Source organism: Lynx canadensis, chromosome B4, assembly GCF_007474595.2.
Source record: "Lynx canadensis isolate LIC74 chromosome B4, mLynCan4.pri.v2, whole genome shotgun sequence".
NCBI classification, from domain to species: Eukaryota; Metazoa; Chordata; class Mammalia; order Carnivora; family Felidae; genus Lynx; species Lynx canadensis.
Window position 1 is genome coordinate 43,149,668 of NC_044309.1, and position 25,335 is coordinate 43,175,002.

At 41.2% G+C, this 25,335-nt stretch overlaps 1 protein-coding gene across 2 annotated transcripts in view; it reads right to left on the reverse strand.

Moving 5' to 3' along the window:
• LOC115518305 (alpha-2-macroglobulin-like) overlaps positions 1-25,335 on the reverse strand; it is a 130,103-nt gene that overhangs the window by 82,882 nt on the left and 21,886 nt on the right. The window contains exons 14-34 of one of the 2 annotated variants that reach the window (XM_030321733.1): positions 23,223-23,365; positions 22,490-22,639; positions 18,415-18,579; positions 17,813-17,915; positions 13,514-13,649; positions 12,640-12,868; positions 11,626-11,752; positions 11,080-11,201; positions 10,341-10,392; positions 9,292-9,375; positions 8,835-9,011; positions 8,470-8,557; positions 7,215-7,371; positions 6,803-6,877; positions 6,220-6,400; positions 5,105-5,328; positions 3,343-3,561; positions 3,080-3,207; positions 1,978-2,068; positions 996-1,064; positions 138-240 (exon numbers count right to left, since the gene is read on the reverse strand). The exons of the other annotated variant lie outside the window; for it this stretch is intronic. Coding sequence (XP_030177593.1) covers positions 138-240; positions 996-1,064; positions 1,978-2,068; positions 3,080-3,207; positions 3,343-3,561; positions 5,105-5,328; positions 6,220-6,400; positions 6,803-6,877; positions 7,215-7,371; positions 8,470-8,557; positions 8,835-9,011; positions 9,292-9,375; positions 10,341-10,392; positions 11,080-11,201; positions 11,626-11,752; positions 12,640-12,868; positions 13,514-13,649; positions 17,813-17,915; positions 18,415-18,579; positions 22,490-22,639; positions 23,223-23,365 — 2,823 coding nt within the window. The remainder of the gene's footprint in view (positions 1-137; positions 241-995; positions 1,065-1,977; positions 2,069-3,079; positions 3,208-3,342; positions 3,562-5,104; positions 5,329-6,219; positions 6,401-6,802; positions 6,878-7,214; positions 7,372-8,469; positions 8,558-8,834; positions 9,012-9,291; positions 9,376-10,340; positions 10,393-11,079; positions 11,202-11,625; positions 11,753-12,639; positions 12,869-13,513; positions 13,650-17,812; positions 17,916-18,414; positions 18,580-22,489; positions 22,640-23,222; positions 23,366-25,335) is intronic. 2 annotated transcript variants of the gene reach the window in all.

The following is a 25,335-nucleotide window of genomic DNA, read 5'->3' on the forward strand; positions in this document are numbered from 1 at the left end:
ATGTATCTTAGAGCAAAGAGACAAACAGATGTAGTACTGACCGAATGGACTAAAACTAGGATCTGTTGTAACAACGGATTCTATTTCTTGGCTCTGGGTTGAGACTTATTTAGTTGTTTCAGTTTCTTCTCACTTACCTGTCTCATAGTAATCATAGACTTTGACAATCGCTGGCTTCAGGTCCCTTACTGGGATATCTTGCAGAACCGTGAAAGAAAAGCTGAGTGTCTGATTTGTTACCTAAAAGGACAAGTGGGAGTAATGAAGAGTCTAGAAAGTGTCCTTCCCTCTTCCTTGAGTAAATTATATTCTTTCTTTGCTCTCTGACTCTCATGCACTGGTGTCTTTTAGGTGAGCAAACATTTATGGGTGACAAGATGGGATTTCACATGCAACTTTGGAGACACTTTACTGTGAACAAAATTCCCCAGATTTTCTCCTAAATAGCTGAGGCAATCTACATTCTCTAGTAGGCTTAGCAATGAGATTAACTCTCTGGGCCTATGTGAGTGTTTGCCAAGATGCAGAGACTTGGCTTCGTAACATCTGTAATTATCAAGCTATTCTTTTTGTGTGACTGGCTAAGACATTCCCTTTGCTTTATAGTCAGATTTGAAGGTATTCATGAAGTCTACATTTTATTTTATCTTATAGAGGGATGTATTAGGATGTTTACACTATCATTAATCAACCACTATCGTACATTTATTCTTTGGGGGGAGGTCTCTGAAATAACAGACACAATAACCTTTTTGTTCATTGATATTCTACTTGCAATTTCATAGACATATTCATTTTCCAATCTGAACATAATTAAAGGGAGCAGAACACTCCATGGGTCTAAAAGGAGATTTTTATTCTTTTAGAATAAAGGAACTTTCTGGAAAGGTGCAACTAATTACTGCTTACCTCATATCACTTATTTTCTAATGAAGAGACCCACTTGAAAAGACCACCGTGATGTATAGTCTCAGCCAAAATGTCAGAGCTCTTACCTGTTCCACATAAATGAGGACATGATTATTGCTGACTTCCGTCCTGCTCACATGACTAGATCTTTCGAGCTGAAGAAAATTAGAAAATTTAAAAAGTCAGCAAATGAGAGAAGATTGTAGTAAGGGACAAACGTCCAAATGATGTCAGGGATAGGATTCTTATAAGTCATTTTCATGATTAAATAGCCAGGGTACATTAGAGATATGAAACATGGGTGGGGGGGGGGGCGGAAATCACATTTGGATACAGGCTTCAGTGTTATCATGTCTTGACCACGAAAAAATCATCTGGCTTTCTGTGATGAGAAGGAAGCCAGTATTTTCAGATCAGGATTTCAATATCCAAGTTACACATTAGGCCCTCTGGCATCTTTAATGATTCTAGTTCACTTTGCTTCTGTCGTTGCCAAATGTTTGGGAGCATATCAGCCAATCTGATACTTAATCAAAGTCCGTCTTTCTTGCATTGTTATAGTAAAATACAGCTTTGTACCCATGTGCTTTAATTCCCTAACTAGACTGCGAATGGCTTAAGGACAGGGACTCCTCTTGGGTTTCTCTGGTATCACACAAGTCCCTCGGCTTAGAGACAAATAAACAATTATTGAATTTAATTTCCTGGGTTTGAGAAAAATATTTTGGGGGCAGGATGATAATGGTAAGGCTTTGCTATTGGTATGCTTCTAGTTTGGATATACAGAGCATCCTTTGTATGAAATTTACTAGGCTTAAAATTCACCTACCATTTTTAAAAAAAAAAAATTTTTTTTTCAACGTTTATTTATTTTTGGGACAGAGAGAGACAGAGCATGAACGGGGGAGGGGCAGAGAGAGAGAGAGACACAGAATCTGGAACAGGCTCCAGGCTCCGAGCCATCAGCCCAGAGCCTGACGCGGGGCTCGAACTCACGGACCGTGAGATCGTGACCTGGCTGAAGTCGGACACTTAACCAACTGCGCCACCCAGGCGCCCCTCACCTACCATTTTTATTGTCGGTTTCAAGGGGATAAAACCAGATACCATCTTCACATCAACAATCACCATATTGGAGACAGGACGGCTCCCTGTGTAACTACAGCATCAAAGGGAAAAGGAGTAAGGGCTTTGTATGTGAAAGAAAGCCAGAGTCCCTCCTTCAAGACCTACCATAAACCTGCCTATCTTCTTGAAGTTTTCTGTGACATTATGACTCCTAGAAATCTGTGCTCCCCAGACATGTGTGACACTGATGTTTGGAACCCTGAATGTATATCAGATCTACCGTTTACTAAAATCATAGATGTTTAAGCCCCAGACCCAAACTATCAAATCCGAATCTTTGGGAATGGAGCTCAGTAGTTTGCATTTGTTAACACATGATAGTTTTTGGACACTTCATCTATATGTTTGTTATTTAGTAGGTGTTACTTTAATGTTTTTAATTAACTTGAATGTAGCATGTCTCCCAGAGAGGCTCCAAAGGGTTGTAAGATCGGATAGACTTTTATACTTTTATGCAAATAAGATTTGTTTTACAATATCAATATCATTAGTATTAGTTACATAGTATTCTATTGCTGCTCTGTTTCCTTAGGATTCCTATAAGTTTTTGATGGGTTATTATAGGGCAATTTCTATATCTTATATGTAATTTATACTTCTCTTTAATATTAGCATTTGCTACTTATCTGATTAGAAAAATAATAAAATAGAATATAATTATTCAGAAGAGGTGAAGAAGACTTACTTCAACCTAAAGTACAAATCCTTGTGGAAAATAATTTACTCTTCAGTGATGCGCTGAACAAAAATTAGCGTAAAAGTAGGGAATTTTTAACATTCGAATAGTCCACACTTTTTATTTGACAGTTTAAGACCAGACTTTGCTTTCAAAGGCTTTGGAAGTATTACTGAAACTTTAAGACAAAAAAAGTTACTAAATAAAAGAATCACTTCATGATGATAGAAGGCTAACTTCATTAGTAGATATAACAGTTTTAAATTATACCCACCTACTAGCATAGCTTCAAAATATATTATTAAATACTGATGGTTCCAAGTAGCTTTTAGACTCAGGATCGCGTGTTTCAGCCACAAGTCTTACCTGACACTCAGTGAGATCTGGAAGCTGGTGTGAGCTTTGGGTCCATCACAAGTTTGGGGTACAGTATCCACCTTCAGAGTAAATGCGGAGTCCTCCTTCCCTGGAAGAATATTGTATTTCATGGATGCCTGTGGAACGGCAATGCACCATCAGTTTCTCTCTTTGCCTGGAGCGCCTCACTTTTTCATCATTTCACTCCTCCAGATTTGCCCTTTCTTTGCTCAGAAACGAGAGGCCAGTTTCCAACATAACTTGAGTCTCACCTGAAGATACACACATCTGTCTCCGGTCACCGTTATGGCATATTCCCCAGGAAGCTCTGGCAATGAGACCTGATGCAGTAACAGGAAGTTGGTTTTGTCCACTTGGAAATTCGTGAAAAATGTCTGTGAATTCCGAATGGTCACCCGTGCAGCTTTCTCAGTCCTGGGGAATGTGGCTGCTCCATATCTGGACAAGGCATGGAGAGCCACCACCGTGTCCTGGAAGAGAGGAGTGGAGAGCCCACCCCCAAAGAGTAAGTTTTTGGTAGCAGGGACTTCCCCCGAAGTCTGTGTGGGTTACCACAAGGGGATGATGGCTTCCCCCCCTGAAGTTTACATCTGCTAATTGTGTTTCCTTTTTCTCTGCCTTTCAGGCACCATCAAAGTTATGCTACAGTTTCCGCAAGTGAAATAAAAGATTTCTGATGCCAATTAGCCTGGCAATTTGTTTTCACTTGTATTAGTTTTGTCCTAAGGGACTATTCCCCTGCGTCCAGAGATTACGGCCTACCCTTTCTCATCAATGGTGCCCCTGGCTATAGCTGTCCAAGATTGGGTCTAAAATTGACAAGTTAGGAAAAAGAGTGAATGGTGTTAATTTAGGTAGAAGAGTTGTGAGTAGTGATATGAGACCATGGCACTTTCCCAAGTTTCTTTCCCACTTTTATGTAGCGTATTTTCACTTCCCACACCTAATTTCTCTGAAAAATAAAAGTCCCACTATGTATATCCTAAATATTGAAAGAGCTTTCTAGGAGGGAAAACCCAGATTCTCTGGATATTTAACACAATCACTCATATCCTCAGTAAAATAGTTCCAGAATTGTGGTAGGAAAAAAAGAAAATTCCAAGAACTTCAGCTTTGAAAACAAAAATTGGTTTAGAGGAGAACAAATTTCTCAGGGCGGGCAGAAAGGCGTGGAGAGGCTGGATAGAACGTCTCAATCATTCTGTGAAGATCAAAGTGAACTCTACTTGGTCACTTCCCTTTTATTTTCTTTTTAATTTTTAATGTTTATTTTTGAAAGAGAGAGAGAGAGAGAGAATGAGCAGGGGAGAGGCAGAGAGAGAAGGGGACAGAGGATCCAAAGCAGGCCCTGTGCTGACTGACGGCAGAGAGCCTGATGTGGGGCTCGAACTCATGAACTGCAAGATCATGATCTGAGCTAAAGTCAGACACTCAACCTACTGAGCCGTCCAGGTGCCTCGGTCACTTTCCTTTTAATCATACAATTTTCTGGTTCACCTTAGAGGGTTTCTTGTTGGAAGAATCCTACAGGAGCCAAGAACACTGTTTCTTATCCAGTGGTGATTCTACCTTATCTCGACTGAGAGTAGGTGGGGTGCTATGGGCCATCTAGTGGGGAGAGGACACGGGTGCTGCTAAACATCTTCGGTGCCCAGGACAGCCCCTCACAACAGTGTTCTTGGTTTCCCCAAGTATCTTCCCCAAAATGTCAGGAGCACCAATATTCAAAAACCCTAGTCTAGAGTGTCCAGCGACCCATGTGTGTAAGCTTTAGAGAGGGCTGATGTTCATGGTCAGTAGCCACATGGATAGGGTGTCAACATAGCACTTGGGAAAAGCGTTTTGGGGGAATGTCTCAGGTCTGTTTCCTTCAGATTCCCACTGTCCTCAAATATCCCTAAAGAACCCTCCCCATGATTTAATGGTCTCTTCTCTTTTCCTCGTAACTGTTCTGTTTTCAAGCTTCCCATCTGCCAAGTGAATCTGGAAGAGAAGACTATTTGGGACACAGACCTGGGTGGAGGAGAAGCCCCCATGGGCATTCTGTTGCTTTAGGATCCAGCTCACGATGCCCGCGGCCAAAGTCAGGTCCTCGGAGGTCGGGCCGGGCTGGGCCGTGAGGTGAGCGAGGAGCACGTAGGACGTCATCTCCACCTCAGCTGAGGGAGCCTGGGGCTGATAAAGAGGCCCCACCGGTGCCCTGGGTTTCTCAGGTCGCTCCCAGTGGACTGAGTTGCCTTAAGGGTCAGAAAAAGGATGATGGTTCGCAGATGATACATGAAAACACATTTGTGTCACGTGTAGCTGAAGATAATACAGGGGATGGAGTAAGGTCGTCTTTGCCATAAGCCCCACAAATTCCCTGAGTCACATTTCCATACTAAGCTTGGTTTAGTCCTGTGGGGCTAAGTTGAAGAATGTTGGAGGACAAAGCACGGAACATCCTATTTTTATTCATTTTTTTAATGTTTACTTTTGAGAGAGAGAGAGAGAGAGAGAGAGGCAGAGAACGATGGAGACACCGAACCCAAAGCAGGCTCCAGGCTCTGAGCTGTCAGCACAGAGCCCGACGTGGGGCTTGAACTCACAAACTGTGAGATCATGTCCTGAGCTGAAGTCGGACGCTGAACCGACCGAGCCACCCAGGCACCCAAGAGAGTTCCCTTATTGCTTGAGATATTTCGTGGAAACTGGAGGATAAATTGGAATATAAAACCCACGCATTGATCCCAGAGGACTTTTTGTGATCATCTCTTCTGCGGATAGAGATAAAAACACTGTGAAAATGTTATTGTACTTCCCTGAGTATGGCCTTTTGGTTGTGCCTCTTTTCATTCGAGTATAATTTCATTCAAGCAGGCAGATACCATGGGAAATATATATAAATTAAAATATATATATATGTCGCAGTGAGGAATAAACTTCCACAATTTATCTGCAGCACTGTCTACAATGTGACACACTGTATAACGTATGACATCGCAGAGACGACATTTTTATGAGAGGTGTTCTGATTTCATAACACCTGAGTTGGATAAGGAGACTTATTACTTTCAGCAGGAACACAATTCTTTTTTTGCAGTGTCAGGGGAAGAGGAGGGGGACATTTGTTGACCATTCGCTCTCACCTTCTTTCACAGCTTCCTCCCTAAGAGAGTCCAGTATTTCTCTCTTCTCGTCTTGCTTTCCCACCAGGGCAAAAGCGTAGGCCAACAACGCCTTGGCGTAGCTATGGCTCCCATGGGTCCCCTCCTTTGCCGTGTTCCAGGCAGACTCCAGGCAGAAGAGGGCATTGCGAACAACCGGGTGCTGCAAAGACCAGGAGGTAATGATGTCAAGCTAGGGCAAGTCGCGGATGGAGCGGGCCCTGGGTTGGACATCGCGTGACAGATGTCATTCACGGCTGTTAGCTAGCCAGGTAGACAGCCGGATATCCACGATTTTGAAGTTGAAAAAGTGTTTTAAATCTCTTAGCTTGATACTTAAGTCTTAAAGAGTAAGTCTACAGAACCTGAGGGTTTAGGATGAGTTTTGTACATAGCCTGAGGGCGTTGCTAGGCAAGTATAAGTTCCCTTTGCTGGATTAACCACAGAGCTCTGCGAGCTGAGAAATGCCTCCGCATTGAGCGAAGACTTGGCTTTTTGTAGGGTGTGTTCCGACATCAGGGTTGTAGTTTTCATGGTAGGAAGTGGAAGTGAGGTGAATCTTACAGTAGCAGGGAGAGGAATTTCCAGAAGAGCAATAGTGACATAGGCAGAGAGGGTCACTTCATCTTCTACTCCTCCCTGTGAAAAGAGGAAGAGAGAGAGAGAGAGAGAGAGAGAGAGAATTTTTATTAATCTTACTTTAAGATGTTAGTATATTCTTTTCTGCTGTTTCATGGAGACTCTCCTCAGTATCTGTCTCTATCAAGCAAATTAACAGCCTCATGCAAAGAACCATTTCTTTCTTCTCAGGTTTCACATCTTCAGGTTTAACATTCCTTCCCTGATGCCCTCTCACAAAATACTGGACTTCATCTTTTCAACCCCCCTGTGCCTTTTTTCCTCCCATCACCTTTGGAGGAATGTTAGCACGTGTGTATCATCGTGAGGTTCGGGATAAGTACTCAGAACACCTCACCTTAATGGCATTGTTGAGCAGAGACCCAGAGCTCCTGAAACAGCCGTCTTCCTTCTGCCTTTGGGAGAGCCAGCTGAGGGCTTGGGTGATGTGTGCTTCATCGATAAAGATGTAGGTTCGAGCCTGGGAAAAAGTCTTCAGTACAAAGGCTGTGAGCCTGAGGAGTCAATGAACTATTACTGAGAGTCTGAAGACTTTGTCTGTTAACGATACTCTTTTTGTTTCGTCGCAACCTGTTGTTGAATGCATTACCAACTGGTCCTGAGTTCCTAAAGCATTTCTGTGTCACTTCAGACATTCAGGTGTCTCCTAGTGTTCTTGGGTAGTTGAGATATTTGCTCTCACATTCTGGACTTTCTGTATTTATTTCTTCTCACAGATTTCCATTTTTAAAGTTATTTACTTATTTTGAGAGACAGAGAGAGAGAGAGAGAGTGCTTGAGCAGGGAAGGGGCAGAGAGAGAGGGAGAGAGAGAATTCTAAGCGGGCTTTGTGCTGACAGTTCTGTACTGATGCGGGGCTTGAACTCATAAACCATGAGATCTTGACCTGAGCCGAAATCCAGAGTCGGATGCTTCACCGACTGAGCTACCCAGGCTCTTTTCACAGATTTCTTACCTCCTCTTATGCAGCTCATAGTCTAATGAACTGCTTTTAATGTCCTGCCTCAGTAAATATTTCACCTCGCCCAGCTTCTCCACCACTTCCTGGGTCATTGATTTCCTCTCGTTTTCCTTTGTGGTCAGACTTCTTCAAGATGGATGAATAGAAAAATAAATAGATGAGTGGATGGACAGACAGGTAGATAGATGGAGGGACAGATGGAAGATAGATGGATGGGCTGACCACGACGGATGGATAAACAGAGAGACAGACAGACAGACAGAGAGAATCATTTAGTAAAAGCTAGTAAAGGACACTCAGTGAGTGTCTTCTTGCCTGTCTCTAGTGTCTCTCAGTGCTAAGCAACAACTCAAGAGGGAAAACCACAAACTTACAATGGTCTCTTAGCAACACGAGAAAGAAAAGACGCTTGGCATATTAGATATAAAAAAGAATCAAGTTCCAAGTGTTCTCATTTCTGCCACCTATGAGCCGTTTATACCAGAGACATTTATTTATCCATGTTGTATAGCATTTCCTCCTCTGTAAAATGAAGCGGCTCTCACTTCACAGGGTAGTTGTAAGAATTAAATAGGCTAATATATGTACATGCTGTGAGCTCATCGTTGAGACTCAGATTTTCTTCTCTTACCAAGTGTTGCCCTGGCTCCTGCCATATTGCTGTCCAAAGGGGCTGTAGGAACCATCTTGGTGTTTGTAGTTCAGCTGTCTCTGGTAACCTGGAATGAAAGGTTCAATTAGTTCAAGAAATATTATAGAAAGGCAAGCCACCCATACGTGCAGGTTGGTCAGAAGCCCCAGACATTGTACGGTCTCTTGTGCATAGGATCTGTCATGGTGATATGGATATGTCACAACACAACATCCTATCAAATGTTGGGAAAGTTGTCATTTCCCCCCAAATCACCATCATTAGCTTAATATCTGGTAATATGATTCAAGTTTAATCGGGAAAAATCTCCTTAGAGTAACAAAGTAAACGCGTCTTTGTCTCACCACTGATAAGATAGCCGAGGGCCTTGGACTTGATCTCTGCGGTCAACTGTTGGGTTTCACTCAGATAGTTCAAAACATAGATGTTCGGAGCAAATAGGGCCATGTTTTGTTCTCCACAGCCATAGGGCATCTGGAGGAGATTCTGTATATTTTGCATAGCAGAACCTAATATGTCACCTGGGGAATGTGAAAGATTAGGTATCAGAGTAATTTCAGCTCATAAGTAGCTCACACTATTAAAGACAAGTGATTTTCCTACTTAGAATTATAGATACCATCATTTAGGCAAGGGAAAAGTTCTATTTAGAGAGTGAGACTTCCAGAATCCCAATAGAAATAGATACTATCAATAAGTTGAGATTTCAAGCACAAACATAGATAGATAGATAGATAGATACAAACAAATGTATTATGGCTGCTCTTTTGTCTCAAGTTTTCTGGGTGCAAGTTGACTCACCCAAAACTGAAAAGGAGGCTCTGGCCGATTCTTTGACCACGTCAGGTGGGAGCTTCAGAGATAACTGCTCAGATATTTCAGTGCCTTTGGAAACAGACAACCCATATCAAAAGACGGCATCTCTTATCGCAACATGATGTAGTGGTTAGGAGGGGGTCAGAGCCATCCTGCTTGGATATGGTACCAGCCCTGCCACTTACTAGCTACAAACCTTGGACAAATTCCTTGACCTCTTCATCGTCTAACTTGCTCGTATGACGACTCAAGGAAGAATGCATGCGAAACACGTGTGCATTAGAACAGCCTCTGCAACATGTCGAATCTCCATACACGTGAGCAGTTATTATGGTTGTTATTATTATATTCAGTGTTATTATGTCTCCTTCAGGGACTCGGGGTCCAAGGGATAAGGACTGTGGCTTATGGTGAGATCACCTTTAATAGTCCAGCTCTTCTTGGTGCTATATGACTAGCAGAGTCCTTTCCCCTCTCACTTTGCTATGTTTTGTGTTGCCGTGCATAGTGGCTCTCTCAAAGAAGCCTGGGAACTGGTGAGGGTGTGCAGTTCTTTGATTTAATGGCACAATTCTCTGCTTTTATTGTTCTCTGAGTTTATATTTTAAAATGGTCCTCCTCAAGTGACAAGAAAAGCGTCATATACACATATACACATGACGTAGCGCTAATACGAATGTGGTAATGTAATTTGCAAGGTACAGGTGTTTCTCAGTGATATGACAAATTCCCGATGTAAAACGGGTTTTCTTTTTGCCATGAAAAACATTTTTTTTTTTTTTTAGTAAGATGAGTACAAAGTGCCACATATTTCATCATCAACTATTTTAGGGAATATTATTGTCATTCAAACTTATCATGACTTTGCTCTCCTTCTACCTAAACTATGACACTCTAAGCTACTATGTCCTGACTGGTTCAGGATCAGTCCCTGGGCTACGGAGGTAAAGGCTAAATGTGAACTGAGTTTGCATTGTAATTTGACATACATATCCCTGTGAGGCGTTATTCTCACTATGAAGATTGACTGTTACCTGAAGCACAGATCATAAAGTTGAAAGTCTCTTCTTGTTCAATACCTTCAGGCTGGAGAAAAAAAAAAAAAAAAAAAAAAAGGAGAAAATGGATAAATATCCAGGTTTTTGAGGGACAACCGTAGATTCATTGCATTGCAGGCTGGAATTTACACTAAACAATCTTCACATCCCACTTATTATCCAATTACTATAAATCCATACAATTCAAAAAACCGGGGAGATCTGCAGAGGAGGAAAGGAGGGATAATAAGGAAAGAGAATCAAAGGTACAAGGGGTGAGAAATAAGCGAATCTTAGAAGAGAGGTAGAGATCAGGAAAAGAGAATAGTTCTAAATTAATCTATGAAAAAAGTATTTACAATAAGCTAACAAGGTTAGTTAGCAAAGTTTACTATAACACTTTTTTTTCATATTCTATTTTATTTTAGAGAGTGAGCAGGGGCGAGGGGCAGAGGAAGAGAGAGAGGAGAGTCTTAAGCGGGCTCCACATGGTGGAGCCTGACACGGGGCTTGATCCCATGGCCGTGAGATCATGACGTGAACGAAAATCAGGAGTCGGGTGCCTAACCGACTCCTGTAAACTTTTAGGACAGGAAATTCCATTAGTCTTCCCAGGGGGATTGTGTGAGTATGGTATAATTCTCCTTTATTATCTCAAGAATATGGCCATATTTTTTCATTGTTATTATTGTTAGGGTCTCAGAAAAATATGACAAAGTGGTCCGGACCGACCTACCTCCACCAACAGGGTTTTGATGACCGTGTCTTTTCTCCCCATCTCGGGGACCTCAGCAATCTCATTTCCACACAGCTCGAGGGACGGCACTGCCTCTGCACTCACCGAGAAGTTCACACTCCCTGGAACAGAAAAACGTAGAAAAACATGCGTGTTCACCTTGAGAGCAGTCCACGCCATCCCTAATAGCTGAAAATGTGTGCTTGTCAAATGGTCTACCACTGAGCTATTACCCCCGGAAAATGACTCTGTGCTCTGTCATCATCTTGAAGGGCTGCCTTTTAACCTTACTGTTGGCCGGAAGTGGGAAATAAAGCTGAAAAAAACCTCAAGGCTAATGTCCACTGTGCCCAAGCCACAATGATCATGGGACCCAGGTGCAGTGGGAGTACTGGGAGGCCGCTGGGGGTAGAAATCAAAAGAAGTGACAAACTAACCTTACGGAATTATATTTGCGGAAAGCAGAAAGGAGAATGTGATGTACGTAGGGTCCAGATACCTACGACGCTTGTTGATCGGAGAACGTGTTGGGGGAACGTCACTCACCCAGTGTTTTGGGAGTTATCGTCCAAGACAGGGTTCGCCTCTCATTTACACAGATGCAATGAGATTCCTCTCCCTTTTCATTCTGGGATTGTAGGAAGGCTGGGGAAGCTTCCAGTTGCACACTGACCTATCATTTGCAAGCGAGGCATAGAAACAAATGGTCAGAATATGGAGAGACAATGAATGCACAGAACTGGGACCACATATGAGATGCTGCACTAGACTGGGACTTGGAGAAAAAATTATGTCACGTAAGTCCACGCATGCTTTGAGGAGTTTAAGAATGGCAGTGATACAAAGCAAGAATGATTCCTTACTGGGAGGATCTGGCCTTTGCATTAGGGTGGACTGGAGAAATTTGCAGGTATAGCAACAGTGGAGGGGAGGGGAAAACCGCAATGGAAGATTGCCCATGGGAGCATTACTTACTGGTTCTACCCGTTGGTTCCTACCTCCCGTGTAGATTTTCTTCCTGACTTCTTTCTTCCCTTCTTCCCACTTCCCTCAACAAATATCACCTGTCTACTATATACAAGACAGAGCAAATTAAGAGCTTCCGGACCTTGAGGATATTGTGTTACAAAGGGGATAATCTATATACAAAACCGTGACGAAATTTACAAAGAAATACATGCTGTAGAAGTTACAAGCACATTGTGGGAGTTTAGAGATAAGAACTTGAAGGATGACACTCATGGAATTAAGAAAACGGACTTTTTTTCTGTCAGCATCAAGAATTTTCCTGGCAAAAAGCCTATCCTGTGTTAAGGGATTCGGCCAGATGCGGGCAATTTTCTTTTTAAAAGTATGTGGTTTGGAGATCCTGTACCTGTAGCCCAAACGTCATTGTGTTATCTTCCTGATCAGGTCCTGCCCTGCTCAGCACTATCTATTTGCAGTTCTAGGGCAGAATTCCCAGTGTTATCCACAGTCTTGGGAACGGAATCGGGAGCTGACCGACCGAAGAAGTCTTTGATTCTATTCCCCCTTTCAATTCACCCTCATTTTCCTTACCCGGATGCATTTGGGAAGGTAGTTTAGGACAGTGGCCTTGAGCGTGAAGGTCTCTCCGCGGATCACAGAGTAGGGCATTGTGAGCTCCACAAAGAAGGGCTGGAAGGCGCGGAGGGAGGCGGGAAGCGAGAGACCAAGCCCAGTGTCATTGGACAGACAGAGGGCCCCTGCCTTCCATTCCGTGATGGTGTCAGGGACTGTTACTCCCACTTCAGCCACACCTGATGCGCTGGGGAGGATAGAAATGTGAAGAACAGAAAGTAAGCAGGTGAAACATCCTTTCTCAAGTGAGAATCAATATGTCCACATGAGTATCGGGAAACTGAGTTGGGAAAATAGAAGGTACTCAACGGTGCCTCTTTCCCTTATCAACATGTCTGTACCTTAAAAGAAAAATACTTTCATGTGGTTCAGTTTGGTCCATAGATGTCCCTCACTGTTGTACAATCCCATAAACAAGCATATTTAAGAATCACGATCTAACAAACAGACCATTACATTTACGTAGCCTGATTTGTTTATGCGCGCGTTCCAATCTTGTTTACGGAAGGCTCCCCCCATAGCATTAGGCAGTCTAGCATTTGGATATTTTTAGCACCCATGTCTCGTTTCTGGCGGTCTCAGGAACAGTTATTTCAGAACTGCTCATCTCTGAGAAAATTTTACCTATATAGTAAAATATATTTTTATATTATATTTGAAACCTCTATAATAAAACCTCTATAATAAAAGCATGTTCTTAGACCTATCCCGAAAGGATGAGAGGTTAAGATGATGATTTAGAATTTCTCAGAAAGGTTATCTTAGAGTTGAAAATGCCGGAGGATTCTCACTGGCTCACCCACAGCAAATGGAGGAGAGTGAAATTACTTACTCCACGGCCACCAACTCCCAGATCCAGGTCTCAGGGAAATAAGTCCGTACCATTTCAGAGACTGGCTCTGGATTATTTATGGGCATTATATTATATGCGTCAAATTGAGGACTGTATGGACTCGCTGCCATTCCCACTAATAAAATAAAGGAAAATTACAATCTAGTTAAAGAAAAAACATCCATTCATGGTGCATGCGTGAGAGTTAGATCAAGTTTTCACTTTTCCTGCTCAGATGGTCTCCTAAGAGTTGTAGAACTTTGGAAATAACCTGTTGAGCCCTCATTTTTTGAGCAGACAGGAGTCTCTGTTAAAGGTAGAAATTCCCCGTACCCTAGAGATAGCATAATTTTGTATGAGTGGAGGCTCGTGGAGCAAGAGAACTTGGACATGCGTTTATAGTTTGTGAGAGATATAGTTAGGGTTTTCAAGGTCACAGAGTATTGTTTCCTCCATAAGAAGGACTGAGCAGAAAATGCAAAACTCTCTTCGGGCAACATGTGTTCAATTGTTTGAGTTACCAATGGGTGAATAGAATTTAATAACATCAATTCTTTGCACTATAATGAAGCTTGTAAACTCATTGTTCTCTTGATAAGAAGGCTAGAGCATTAGATTTTCTTCTCTTTATGTCTTGGGAAGGAGAAATGAAAAATTCAAGATGCCATAGAAAGAGGTTCCATTTGCTACGACGGAGACAGAGAAATTATTTACCAAAGTGAGGGGACAGAGAACTAAACGTGAAAGCTTTCCGATCCTTGTTGTGCCTGAGGTCACGCTTATAAATTGAGTTTGGCTTAGGCTCTCCATGCAAGCACCCCAGGTGATATTTCAGAATTGCCTTGTGAAATAATATTTATTAAAAAACAAAACAAAACATGGGGCACCTGGGTGGCTCTGTCAGTTGAGCGTCCGACTTCGGCTCAGGTCATGATCTCACCGCTTGTGAGTCTGAGCCCCGCGACGGGCTCTGTGCTGACAGCTCAGAGCCTGGAGCCTGCTTCGGATTCTGTGTCTCCCTTTCTCTCTGTTCCTTCCCCCCTTGTACTCTGTCTCTCTCTCAAAAATAAATAAAGATTACAAAAAATAAAAAAAAAGGCTTTAAAAAAATTAAAAAAATAAATTAAAAAAAAAACATTTCCAGGTATTTTCCTTGATATCTCTCTCTCTCAAAAAAAAAAAAGCATCCACAGTAATTTCTTTAATTAATATCATACAACTTCTTTCCTAGAGGTCCTTCCACGTGGTAGCCATCTCTGTCTCTGACTTTGATTTCTCCCTGATGTTGCTCTATTGTCTCTGTTTTTACTCTTATGTTGAATACGTAAATCTGTTATTGGTACTTAAATTTATCTAAATGGATGATGCATCTAAATAAGCTATTTTCGGGGCGCCTGGGTGGTGCAGTCGGTTAAGCGTCCGACTTCAGCCAGGTCACGATCTGGCGGTCCGTGAGTTCGAGCCCCGCGTCAGGCTCTGGGCTGATGGCTCAGAGCCTGGAGCCTGTTTGCGATTCTGTGTCTCCCTCTCTCTCTGCCCCTCCCCCGTTCATGCTCTGTCTCTCTCTGTCCCAAAAATAAATAAAAAACGTTGAAAAAAAAATTTAAATAAGCTATTTTCTCTTTTCTGCTACAGATGCCAAAGACCCTTCAACTTCTCCAGCTATTCCAGTTAACAAACCACGGCTTAATGTGTTATTTTAACTCCATGTATTGGATGATGACTGTACCTTCCTTATTGTCTCATTCTCAAGGTCAACTTCAACTCTCTACGGATCCTTTCACAGTGTGTATGTTAAAATTCTATTCTTCCTCTGTCACAACGCATACACTCTACTTTAAATGCCTTTAGATTCATTTCCCAAGACAAAATGTTATTGTTGTCGTTATTATTATTATTCTGCTTCTTTTTCCCATCTGACTTCATCGAAATGTGTTGATCCCTGGACACGTTCACTTACGTTCTATTTCACTGCTGATCACAAAATACTTTCAACCGGATATTCTGTTCATGGCTGTGAAAGGGCCACTCAATTTAGCTTTGTAATTCTTGTATTCATTTTTGACCTTTACTACTTTCAAACAAAAAAAGCATAAAAACTGAAAACTTAATTTTCTTCTAAATTCAGTATCTAGTGTGATCCTTATAAGAAACATATTAGATCACGTCACTCTCCACTTCTGAAAATCTTTCCATCTCATGCAGAGTAAAAAGTCAAATTCTTACAGTGATCTGCAAAGCCCTATACAATTTGGCCTCAATTATTCCGCTGATCTCTCTTTCCAACCGCACTTACTTTGTTCACTCTGTTCCAACCTTGCTGGTTTCCTTACCCTTAGAACATTCCAGGCAAGCTCTCACCTTAAAGCCTTTGAGAGACAGAATAGTGTAGAGGTTAGAAAACAAGGATCTGGAGTCAAACAGCCAGATCTGAATCTCCATCTCATCTCTTACTGGCCGTGGCATCCTAACGGCTTCAGTTACTTAACCTTTCTGGGTTCAGTTTTTCCATTTGAAAAGTGCTGAGAACCAGAAAAAAGAAATGGACTGGCTTATTTCACTTAGCATTATATTCTCTGGCTCCATCCATGTTGTTGCAAATGGCAAGATTTCATTTTTTTTTTTTTTTAATGGATGAGTAGTACTCCTAAGGCAGTCAGAAACAGATAAATATCATACGATTTCTCTCATGTGTGGAACTTAAGAAAACAAACAAGCAAAGGGAAAAAAAATAAGGGAGAGGGAGAGAAACCAAGAAACAGACTCTTAATTATAGAGAACAAACTGATGGTCACCAGGGAAGAGGGGGGAAAAGCAATGGGTTAAATAGGTGTTGGGGACTGACGGGTGCACTTGTTATGATGAGCACAGGGTGATGTACGGAAGTGTTGAATCACTAAATTCTACACCTGAAACTAGTATAACAATGTATGTTAGCTAAGTGGAATGAAAATAAAAATTTAAAAGAAAACAAAGAAGAAATGGAAATTTTGAGGTGACAGAAATTTTAATTAATGCCATAGTGATAATCATTTTGTAATATATAAGTGCATCAGATAAACACATTGTATTCCTTAAAATTATTTAATGTTCTATATCAGTTATATCTCACTAAAGCCATCTGTCATGTTCACTGGACACATAAAACCTCTGATTCGTAAATACAAAACTCAGAAGATGTGAATCTTCATTAACAATACACATCAAGAATATTTTGGAAGAAAAGACAGAATCATGGGAGACAGAGAGAGGAAAAAGGATTGGTTAATGGGCTGTAAGTATAAACAGATCTGGGGATTAAAACATGTATTTTAAGGGGAAAGTGAAGGGTGTAGAAAGAGGCCGCTTCCTTTGATGTTTTATTTCGTTTTCTTTTGGCTTTGGATTAGGAGATATTTCTGCCATCTTTGCATTGTTTCTTTTCACCAGCAAGGCCTGTTCTCTTCCTTTCTATTCTTTAAGATATAGCATCTCTAAAAATGTCTCCTGATTCCGTAATTAGAATTATTCTCTCCTTACATGGTAAACATTTTCCTTTCTTATAGTATAGTAGAATCTTGTGTTTCATCTGATTTTGTGCCCTGAAATATCTGATTCATGTAGGGGCTCCAGGGTGGTTCAGTCGGTTAAGTGGCTGACTCTTTTTTTTTTTTTTAAATTTTTTTTTTTCAACGTTTATTTATTTTTGGGACAGAGAGAGACAGAGCATGAACGGGGGAGGGGCAGAGAGAGAGGGAGACACAGAATCGGAAACAGGCTCCAGGCTCTGAGCCATCAGCCCAGAGCCCGACGCGGGGCTCGAACTCCCGGACCGCAAGATCGTGACCTGGCTGAAGTCGGACGCTTAACCGACTGCGCCACCCAGGCGCCCCATGTGGCTGACTCTTGATTTCAGCTCAGATCATGATCTCATGGTCAAGAGATCGACCCCTGCATCGGGCTCCATGATGAGAGTGGAGCCTGCTTAAGATTCTCTCTCTCTCTCTCTCTCTCTCTCTCTCTGTCTCTCTCTCTCTCTCTTTCTCCCTCTGCCCCTCCCCTGCTTGTGCTCTCTCTCTCTCTCTCAAAATAAATAAGATAAATAAAATAAAATAAAATATCGGGCTGATCTTTAACAAACTGGTCAGTTCTGTCTGTGCCATTTACCAGCTAAATGATCTCAGCAAGAAACATCTGAATCTTAGTTTCTCTATGTATCAAATGGAGATAAGACCACATGATCTATCTCGTTTTACATTTTTTCTTGGCAAATTAATATTGTTGGATGCTATACAAAATTGAAAGCAACTTGCTATTTACCTCCATACATTCCTTGCCTTTCCGCTCCTCCAGGTGGTTGGATCACTGAACACGACCGTGGTTTTCGGATTTTAGAGTTGGTGAACACCTTTAATCCCATACCCTGTAAAAATGGTGACTCAATAGGTCTGTAAACTTGATTAGAATCCATGAAATATATTTTCCTTAGAAATTTCCCTATGTAACCCCGATAGCCTTAATGTTAGATTAATTCCCTAGGGATACACAGACTCAATAAAAGAGTGGTAAAATTATAATACTTTATGGCTTATCAAGATTTCATAATTTATGGCCTTTTGCAAATTAAATATAACAAAAATATTTCAATGAAATGGCAGAGGTTGGATCTAGCCCTGTCTCTGACTTATCAACTGTTAGGCTAAACATTTTCTAAAACTATATATTTCTAAATTATATATATGTGTATATATATATGTATATTATATATTTATATTTATAAATAAATATACATATAAATATATAAATGTGTATGTAAATATATATAAAACTATATATATATATATATATGACTATATATATATAGTTTTACTAACATAAAAATGTTCATAAGCCAGTACATTAACAGGTAATAAGGATTTTACCTTTAGGAAGTCATACATATCTTCTTCATCATAACTTGCTAGGGGAATGTAGATGGCTCCTTCAAGAATGATATAAGGATTGCTACAACTTGTATGTTCTTCTTCCTGCTGGTCCAGTTTGTCAGGGAAACCAGTAAGATCCTTCATCGTTAGCAGATTATATACCTGGAACAGAGGGGAGATCAAAGACAGAGCTCTTACCTGTGTTTCTTTTGAAATAGCCATTGAACTGAGAGAAATGTGATAATAATCACCATCAGTCCTTTCTTGAGTACCTTAGAGAGAAGTTAAAATTTTTGTTTGTTTATTTTTATCAGTGTTTTATTTTTGTAATTTATTTATTTTTGTGGTTCTATTGACATAAAACCTACCTGGGAAGATGTTTCCAAGGATTGTACAACTTAAATTACCAAGGATTAATGAAAAATTCATTCTAGTGTTTAGAGGTAAAACTAGACCAAATAAAGAAAGATCTAAACTGTCTCTGTGTTTGATGAATAGTTAATCACCTGACAAATTTAGGGGCACCTGAGTGGCTCAGTCAGTTAAGTGCCTGACTCTTGATTTCAGCTCAGATCATGGTCTCACGGTTCATGAGTTTGAACCCTGCGTGGGGCTCTGTGCTGACACCATGGAGCCTGCTTGGGATTCTCTCTCCCTCTCAAAAATAAATAAATGAACTGTAAAAAAAAGAAAAGAAAAAAATACGCTAATTTAGGTAGGAATTACTGCAATCTGTTAAGCTTCTATTTCTATATGGCTTTGTTCTTGGATAGAAAAACCACATAGGTACATAGGTGAATATCACTGATATTCCACAGAACAATGTCTACACAATTGCAAGCTCAGGCCACCTTTTTTTTTTTCTTTTTTTGAAGAAGGATGACTTAAATGAAAGAACCAAGAATCCGTAGGGTGGAGCCAAGGGGCTTGGATATTTATTTCCTAGGCTGGAGTAAGAGTGAGTCCTAATCAAAGGGCTTTCAGCCTTTGGTGGATCTCAGAACTGCCACGGACCAATACCTCCTCTGGGCCTTTGTTTCCCCTTTTGAACAGGAGTATCAGTATGTCAGTTCCACCATTGTATGCTGAATGTGTGGAGGTAAATACCTTAAGTACGTGCTAGGTCAAGGTCTTCATAGCTAGAGGAATTGTACTTGAGGAACAACGCCCGAGGAACATCAACTGTACCTGGGCCTAATTTGGGAATGAGACTTCTAGGGTCATAGGAGGAAAGTGAGTGTATTTTACATGTGGGAAGGTAATAGGTCATTGGGAGTCAGAGGGCAAACTGTGAACACAGCCTCCAAAATTGCCCCCAGTAATCTCTACCTCCTGGTATTTGTGTTCTTGTGTAGTTCCTCCCGTAATGAATAGGGCTGACATCTATAACTAATAACATTTAAAAAAATTTTTTTTGATGTTATTTATTTTTGAAGGAGAGAGAGTGACAGAGCGTGAGGGGGGAGAGGCAGGGAGAGAGGGAGACACCGAATCCGAGGCAGGCTCCCGGCTCCGAGCTGTCAGCACAGAGCCTGACGCGGGGCTTGAACCCGTAAACCACGAGATCATGACCTGAGCCGAAGTCGGAGGCTTAAGCGACTGAGCCACCCAGGGGTCCTTATAACTAATAACATTTTGTGGAAGCGATAGTGTGTAAATGCCAAGGCCATGTTATAAAATATATTGCAGACTTAGGGGCTCTCTCTTGGATCACTTGCTTTAGAGGAAGTCACCTGCCATGTGCTGAGGACACTCAGGTAACCCCAAGGACACTCAGTCAGTGTGGTGAGGAACAACTGTATGAGCAACACATCTTGGAAGTAGACTTCCAACCTCAGCCAAGCCCTAGTAACATGTTGCCATGTTGACGAACAGGTGCGATCACAAGCCAGTCGCTTAGCCCAGATAAGTCCCTTCTGGATTCCTAATCCACAGAAAGTGCGAATGACAATACATGTTTATTGTTTAACGCCAACACATTGGGGGAGCATTATTATGAAGCACTTGATAACTAACCACAAACACTCTCTAAACTTCTTTACCTATTTACTTTGTTCTTGAGTAGGAGAACCAAATGGTCGCATAAGTGAGCATGCTTCATCTGTTTTGGATGAACGAATATTTTCCAGGTTATTGTCCAAGCAAGTGACGTAAAGACAACTGTAAGAGCCCAAGTCTCCAGTTATGTTCATACTCCTTTTTTTATCTCTATAATGTTGAAAGCTGTGTTATGCAGTTGAATCAACTATTAAATTTATAGAACTAAACAAAATAGGATAAACACAAAAATATTGAAAAGTAGACTAAACTTGTTCAATACAAGCTGAGCTGAAAAATAGCTCAGAATGGACTACACAAATACAGAGTGTAAAAAAGAAAAAAAAAAAAAGGCATTTCTCCAAAGAAGGCACCTAGAGAGAATAAGTCCCTTTTTTTCAGGTTAACTTCATCATGCCATCTTCTAATTCAAATAGAAAACTGTAGTAAGAGAAATCTGTCTTTTTCTATAATAATTATGATGCTATGAGGAGATATTTTGACCTGTTAATACAAGGCTAAGGTTGAAAAAAATTTTTATGATACCCTTTTTTCCGAAGAATGTTAATTTTGATGATTAGAAACAAGACAGTGATTCTTGATATAGTTATCCCACAGTTTTAAAATTTAATACCTACAAATGAATTTTGAGAAGAGAAACTAGAACAAAACCAAAAGAAACTTCAATATTACTGATTTATCCTCCAGTATTGCCAAATAATAATAAATCCCAGGTAGGCAAGTTAATGAATTAATCTACTTAAACATTCATGCATAAGGCAATTAAGGTTATTAAATTCACCAGTGATAACTTTTTGACAATGATCAAATTCCAGTAACATGTCATTTTTATTGCATCATGCTGAGCATTTTCGAAAGATGAGTAATCTAGTGTTTTTATTTTTTTATTTTTTTAATGTTAATTTATTTTGAGAGAGAGAGACAGATTGCAAGTAAGGGAAGGGCAGAGAGAGAGCGGGGACACAGAATCCGAAGCAGGCTCCAGGCTCTGAGCTGTGAGCACAGAGCCCGACGCGGGGCTCGAACTCAGGAACCATGAGATCATGACCTGAGCCAAAGTTGGATGCTCAACTGCCTGAGCCACCCAGGCGCCCCCAGTAATCTGGTTTTAAATAGGTTAGAAAAGCGGTTTCTGAATTTCCCTCTACTTCTGATAGTTTTCAAAAACCGCATGTTTGAAAGTATTTTCACCTGATGCTAATTACTGACCATTTTTTTCCTTTTTATTTTTTGGAGCCACATGCAATTTCTTATTATCGTCCCTCTAAAACGACACCTCTGTAAGGGACAAAGACTGTGATTGTTTACTGCGATTTCCCCAGCTCCTAAAACAGACCTAGCACATAGTGGGCCTGCAAGCTGGTGATAATGATGACGAGGACAATGATAGCAATCAAAACCAATGTGATACCCCCAATATCACCACTATTAATTAATACACTTCTAGGGAAAAAAAAAGAAGGAACTTAAAATTTTAGTTAGTCTGGGGCTCATCCTTGCTGACAAAGCTGGAGTAGGTCACTTTTTTTCTGAATTGAAAATAACTTACGAATCACTTATTACCATTTTCACAGATCGGAAGCACTCTAGAGAGATAAATAGATCTGCCGGGAGGTACACGGCTTAGGCTTGCAAATATCAATTTTGTCTAAAAAGCTTACTTACTGCATTGACCAAAAATGGTTTATTTATTTATTTTTATTTTTTTTTAATGTTTTTATTGATTTTTGAAAGAGAGAGAGACAGAGCACGAGCGGGGAGGGGCAGAAAGAGAGAGGGAGACACAGAATCCGAAGCCGGCTCCATCCAGGCTCTGAGCCGTCAGCACAGAGCCCGACGCGGGGCTCGAACACGTAAACCTGACCTGAGCTGAAGTCGGACGCTTAAACGACTGAGCCACCCGGGCGCCCCATCATAGTTTACTCTTAAGAGGGGCTTCTCCTCCCCCCACCCCCAACCCTCCTGTGGTCCCTTACGCGGCCCTTCCTGACCCACGAGGCTGATGGGAGCTCACCGAGGCCGGGGACAGCTCAGCTTCGGGCCTCGCCAGCGGCACGCTTTGGTCCACGGCGCGGAGGGTGCAGAGGGACTGAGGAGAAGCTGAGACTCGCAGGTGCACATGTGAGGCCGGGAGACTCTGTGCTGGACGGAAGCTCAAGTCCACCTGTGAGAGCAGAGGGAAAAGTCAGTCAGCGCTTCCTCGACCTTTGGGACCCTGCCGTCACCCACATTTCCCGAGTCATCTTTCCATTAAAGTCAGGAACCTATTTTCCCAAGTTCCCTTTGCTGTTGAAAAGGTTCCTTCAATGGCTCAGTCTTTTCCTAAAGGGACAACTGGTAGCTCATAAGGGATACGTAGCTTGTTTGATACTTAGAGGCCCGTCTTTACCTCTGACCCATTATAAGGCGGTTCTAGGTATTTGTGTCTGTCCTTAAGGTCTTTGGATCTTTGGAATCTTAGCATGTTACATACCTCATGCAATTGAATCAGTGGACAGGGCGCCACGGACACAAGGTTGGACTATGTTTTAGCTATGTGGTAGTAATTCGGTAGCAAATTTGGTAGCATTTTGGCGTAATTGACAAATTATTGTACTAGGTGCCCGGAGGTTTCGCTCTGCCATTAACTGGCTGGGATCCTGTGTGCAACTTAATTTCATTTTCTGGGCTCAGTTTTCTCTGAGGCAAACGGAGGATGCCTATAGTTCCATTTCTTGGTGTTGTCACTTCATGCCGAAGACACTCACCTTGTTGGCTAGACAGTTTTCGACCTCAAAACTCTCGGAATCTCCAATAGCTTCTCCGCCCGGTAAAATAGTAAAGATGAACAATCGGACGATGGGAGCAACGTCCGACTCCACAGGGAAGGATAAGGAAAAGTTGCCTGTCCCTGGGACGTGGAGAGAATGAGACAAGACGGTCATGGGTCAGAGCACTAGTGTTAGATCTTACCCAGTTTAGACCTGTGCCTACTCCTTCAATGGCGTAGTCTCTTTAACGCCATTCTAATTATTTGGTGAAATTAACAGGCTGTTTTTCCCCTTTACAACGGTCAACTGTGGAATAAGTGAAAGTCCCTTACACTCATGTCTGTGTCTGATTTTCCACTTAACTAGGGCTGGAAGCGACTTAAGTTAGGGTAGCTCTACGTTTTTCTACATATATATGTGTACAAAGAATATTTCATAAAGGCTGCTGGGCTCAATCAAAAATGATACAATAAGGGAGATGCCAGGGTGGCTCCGTCGGTTAAGTGTCTGACTCTTGATTTCAGCTCACGTCACGATCTCACAGTTGGCGAGATTGGGTCCCACGTCACCCTGTGCCGACAGCATGGAGATTGTTTGGGATTCTGTCTCCCTCCCTCTCTGCCCCTCCCCTGCTTGCACTCTCTCTTTCTCTCTCTCTCTCCCTAAATAAGTAAATAAACATTCAAAAAATTTTTAAAAACTTTACAATAAGCAATTTATTATATATGTTATATATGAGTATCTATATCATATATTTACATGATGAATGGAAACCATTCCTTTTAGAAACCATTTCAGGCCAGAGGTGATTCTCAGAGTTATAATTTGTAAGATATAATCAGAGGGCTTACTTTTTTTCCAAATACATGTCTTCTTTATGGTGGTAAAAAAACACACATAACATAAAATTCACCATGTTAACCATTTTATTTTCTTAAAAAAATTTTTTTTAATGTTTATTTTTGAGAGAGAGACAGAGTGCGAGCGGGGGAGGGGCAGAGAGAGAGGGAGACACAGAATCTGAGGCAGGCTCCAGGCTCTGAGCTGTCAGCACAGAGCCCAACATGGGGCTCGAACTCATGAACTGCGAGATCATGACCTGAGCAGAAGTCAGACGCTCAACAGACTGAGCCACCCAGGCTCCCCAACGATGTTAAACCATTTTAAAGTGTACAGTTCAGTCGTATTAAGGATATTCACTTTGTTGTGAAACAAATCTCCAGAACTTTCTCATGTTGGAAATCTGAAATGCAATGTCCATTTGACCACTCACTTCCCCCCTCCCTCAGTCCTTTGGAATGGCCGAGGCAGTGTCATGGCATTCGTATCATTGTCTCATTGGAGGGATCAAGTTTTAACTTAGATCCCTAAAAAGGAAAGTTTTGCTGTGAAAAGAGGGTGATTTCAACCCTTGTATTGCTGTGTCTGGAGTGAACCATGGTAGGTAAGAGTAGGTTGAAGTATCACAAAAACAGAAAAAGAAATTATGGCAGATTTTTTCCCCCCAGGGAATACTGGAAAGAAGGTAACCTTTAAGTAATGAATTTTGTGAAGGCTTGGTCACTGAACATCTGAATTCTGCACTTAAAAGAGACTCAGACATTGTTCTGAAATTAGTAATTTGCACCTTGATATCAAAACTGCAGAATAGTATAAGAAAAGAATGATATGAGTAAGTTAAATGTAAGCAATGAAAAAGGTTGAATTTAGACAAACTCTGAACAAAGTTGGTTCTTTTATCTGCTAGAGTCAAGGATTTGCAGTATCTTTATGAAGAACAAATTGATAATTAATAACATAACAATGTGTGGTTAAAATAGCGCTATTATAAATACTTGTGAATTCACTTGGTTATATAAAGAAATTCCTTTCAATTATTGGCGGAATTAATTTCATTACATTTTTGTGATACCTTCATGGAGTAAATAATTAATAAACTCTTCCTTATACTACTACGTAGAGAGTCTTCCTTTTCTGAATGATGCACGAATTAAAATGTCAAGAAAGGAAAAAAATCAGATCAGCACATAATGTTTTCAGGCAATCATCTATTTCTATAAATGGTTACACATTGCAGTCTTAGAACATAGAAAATAGAAAAGCAGGCAAC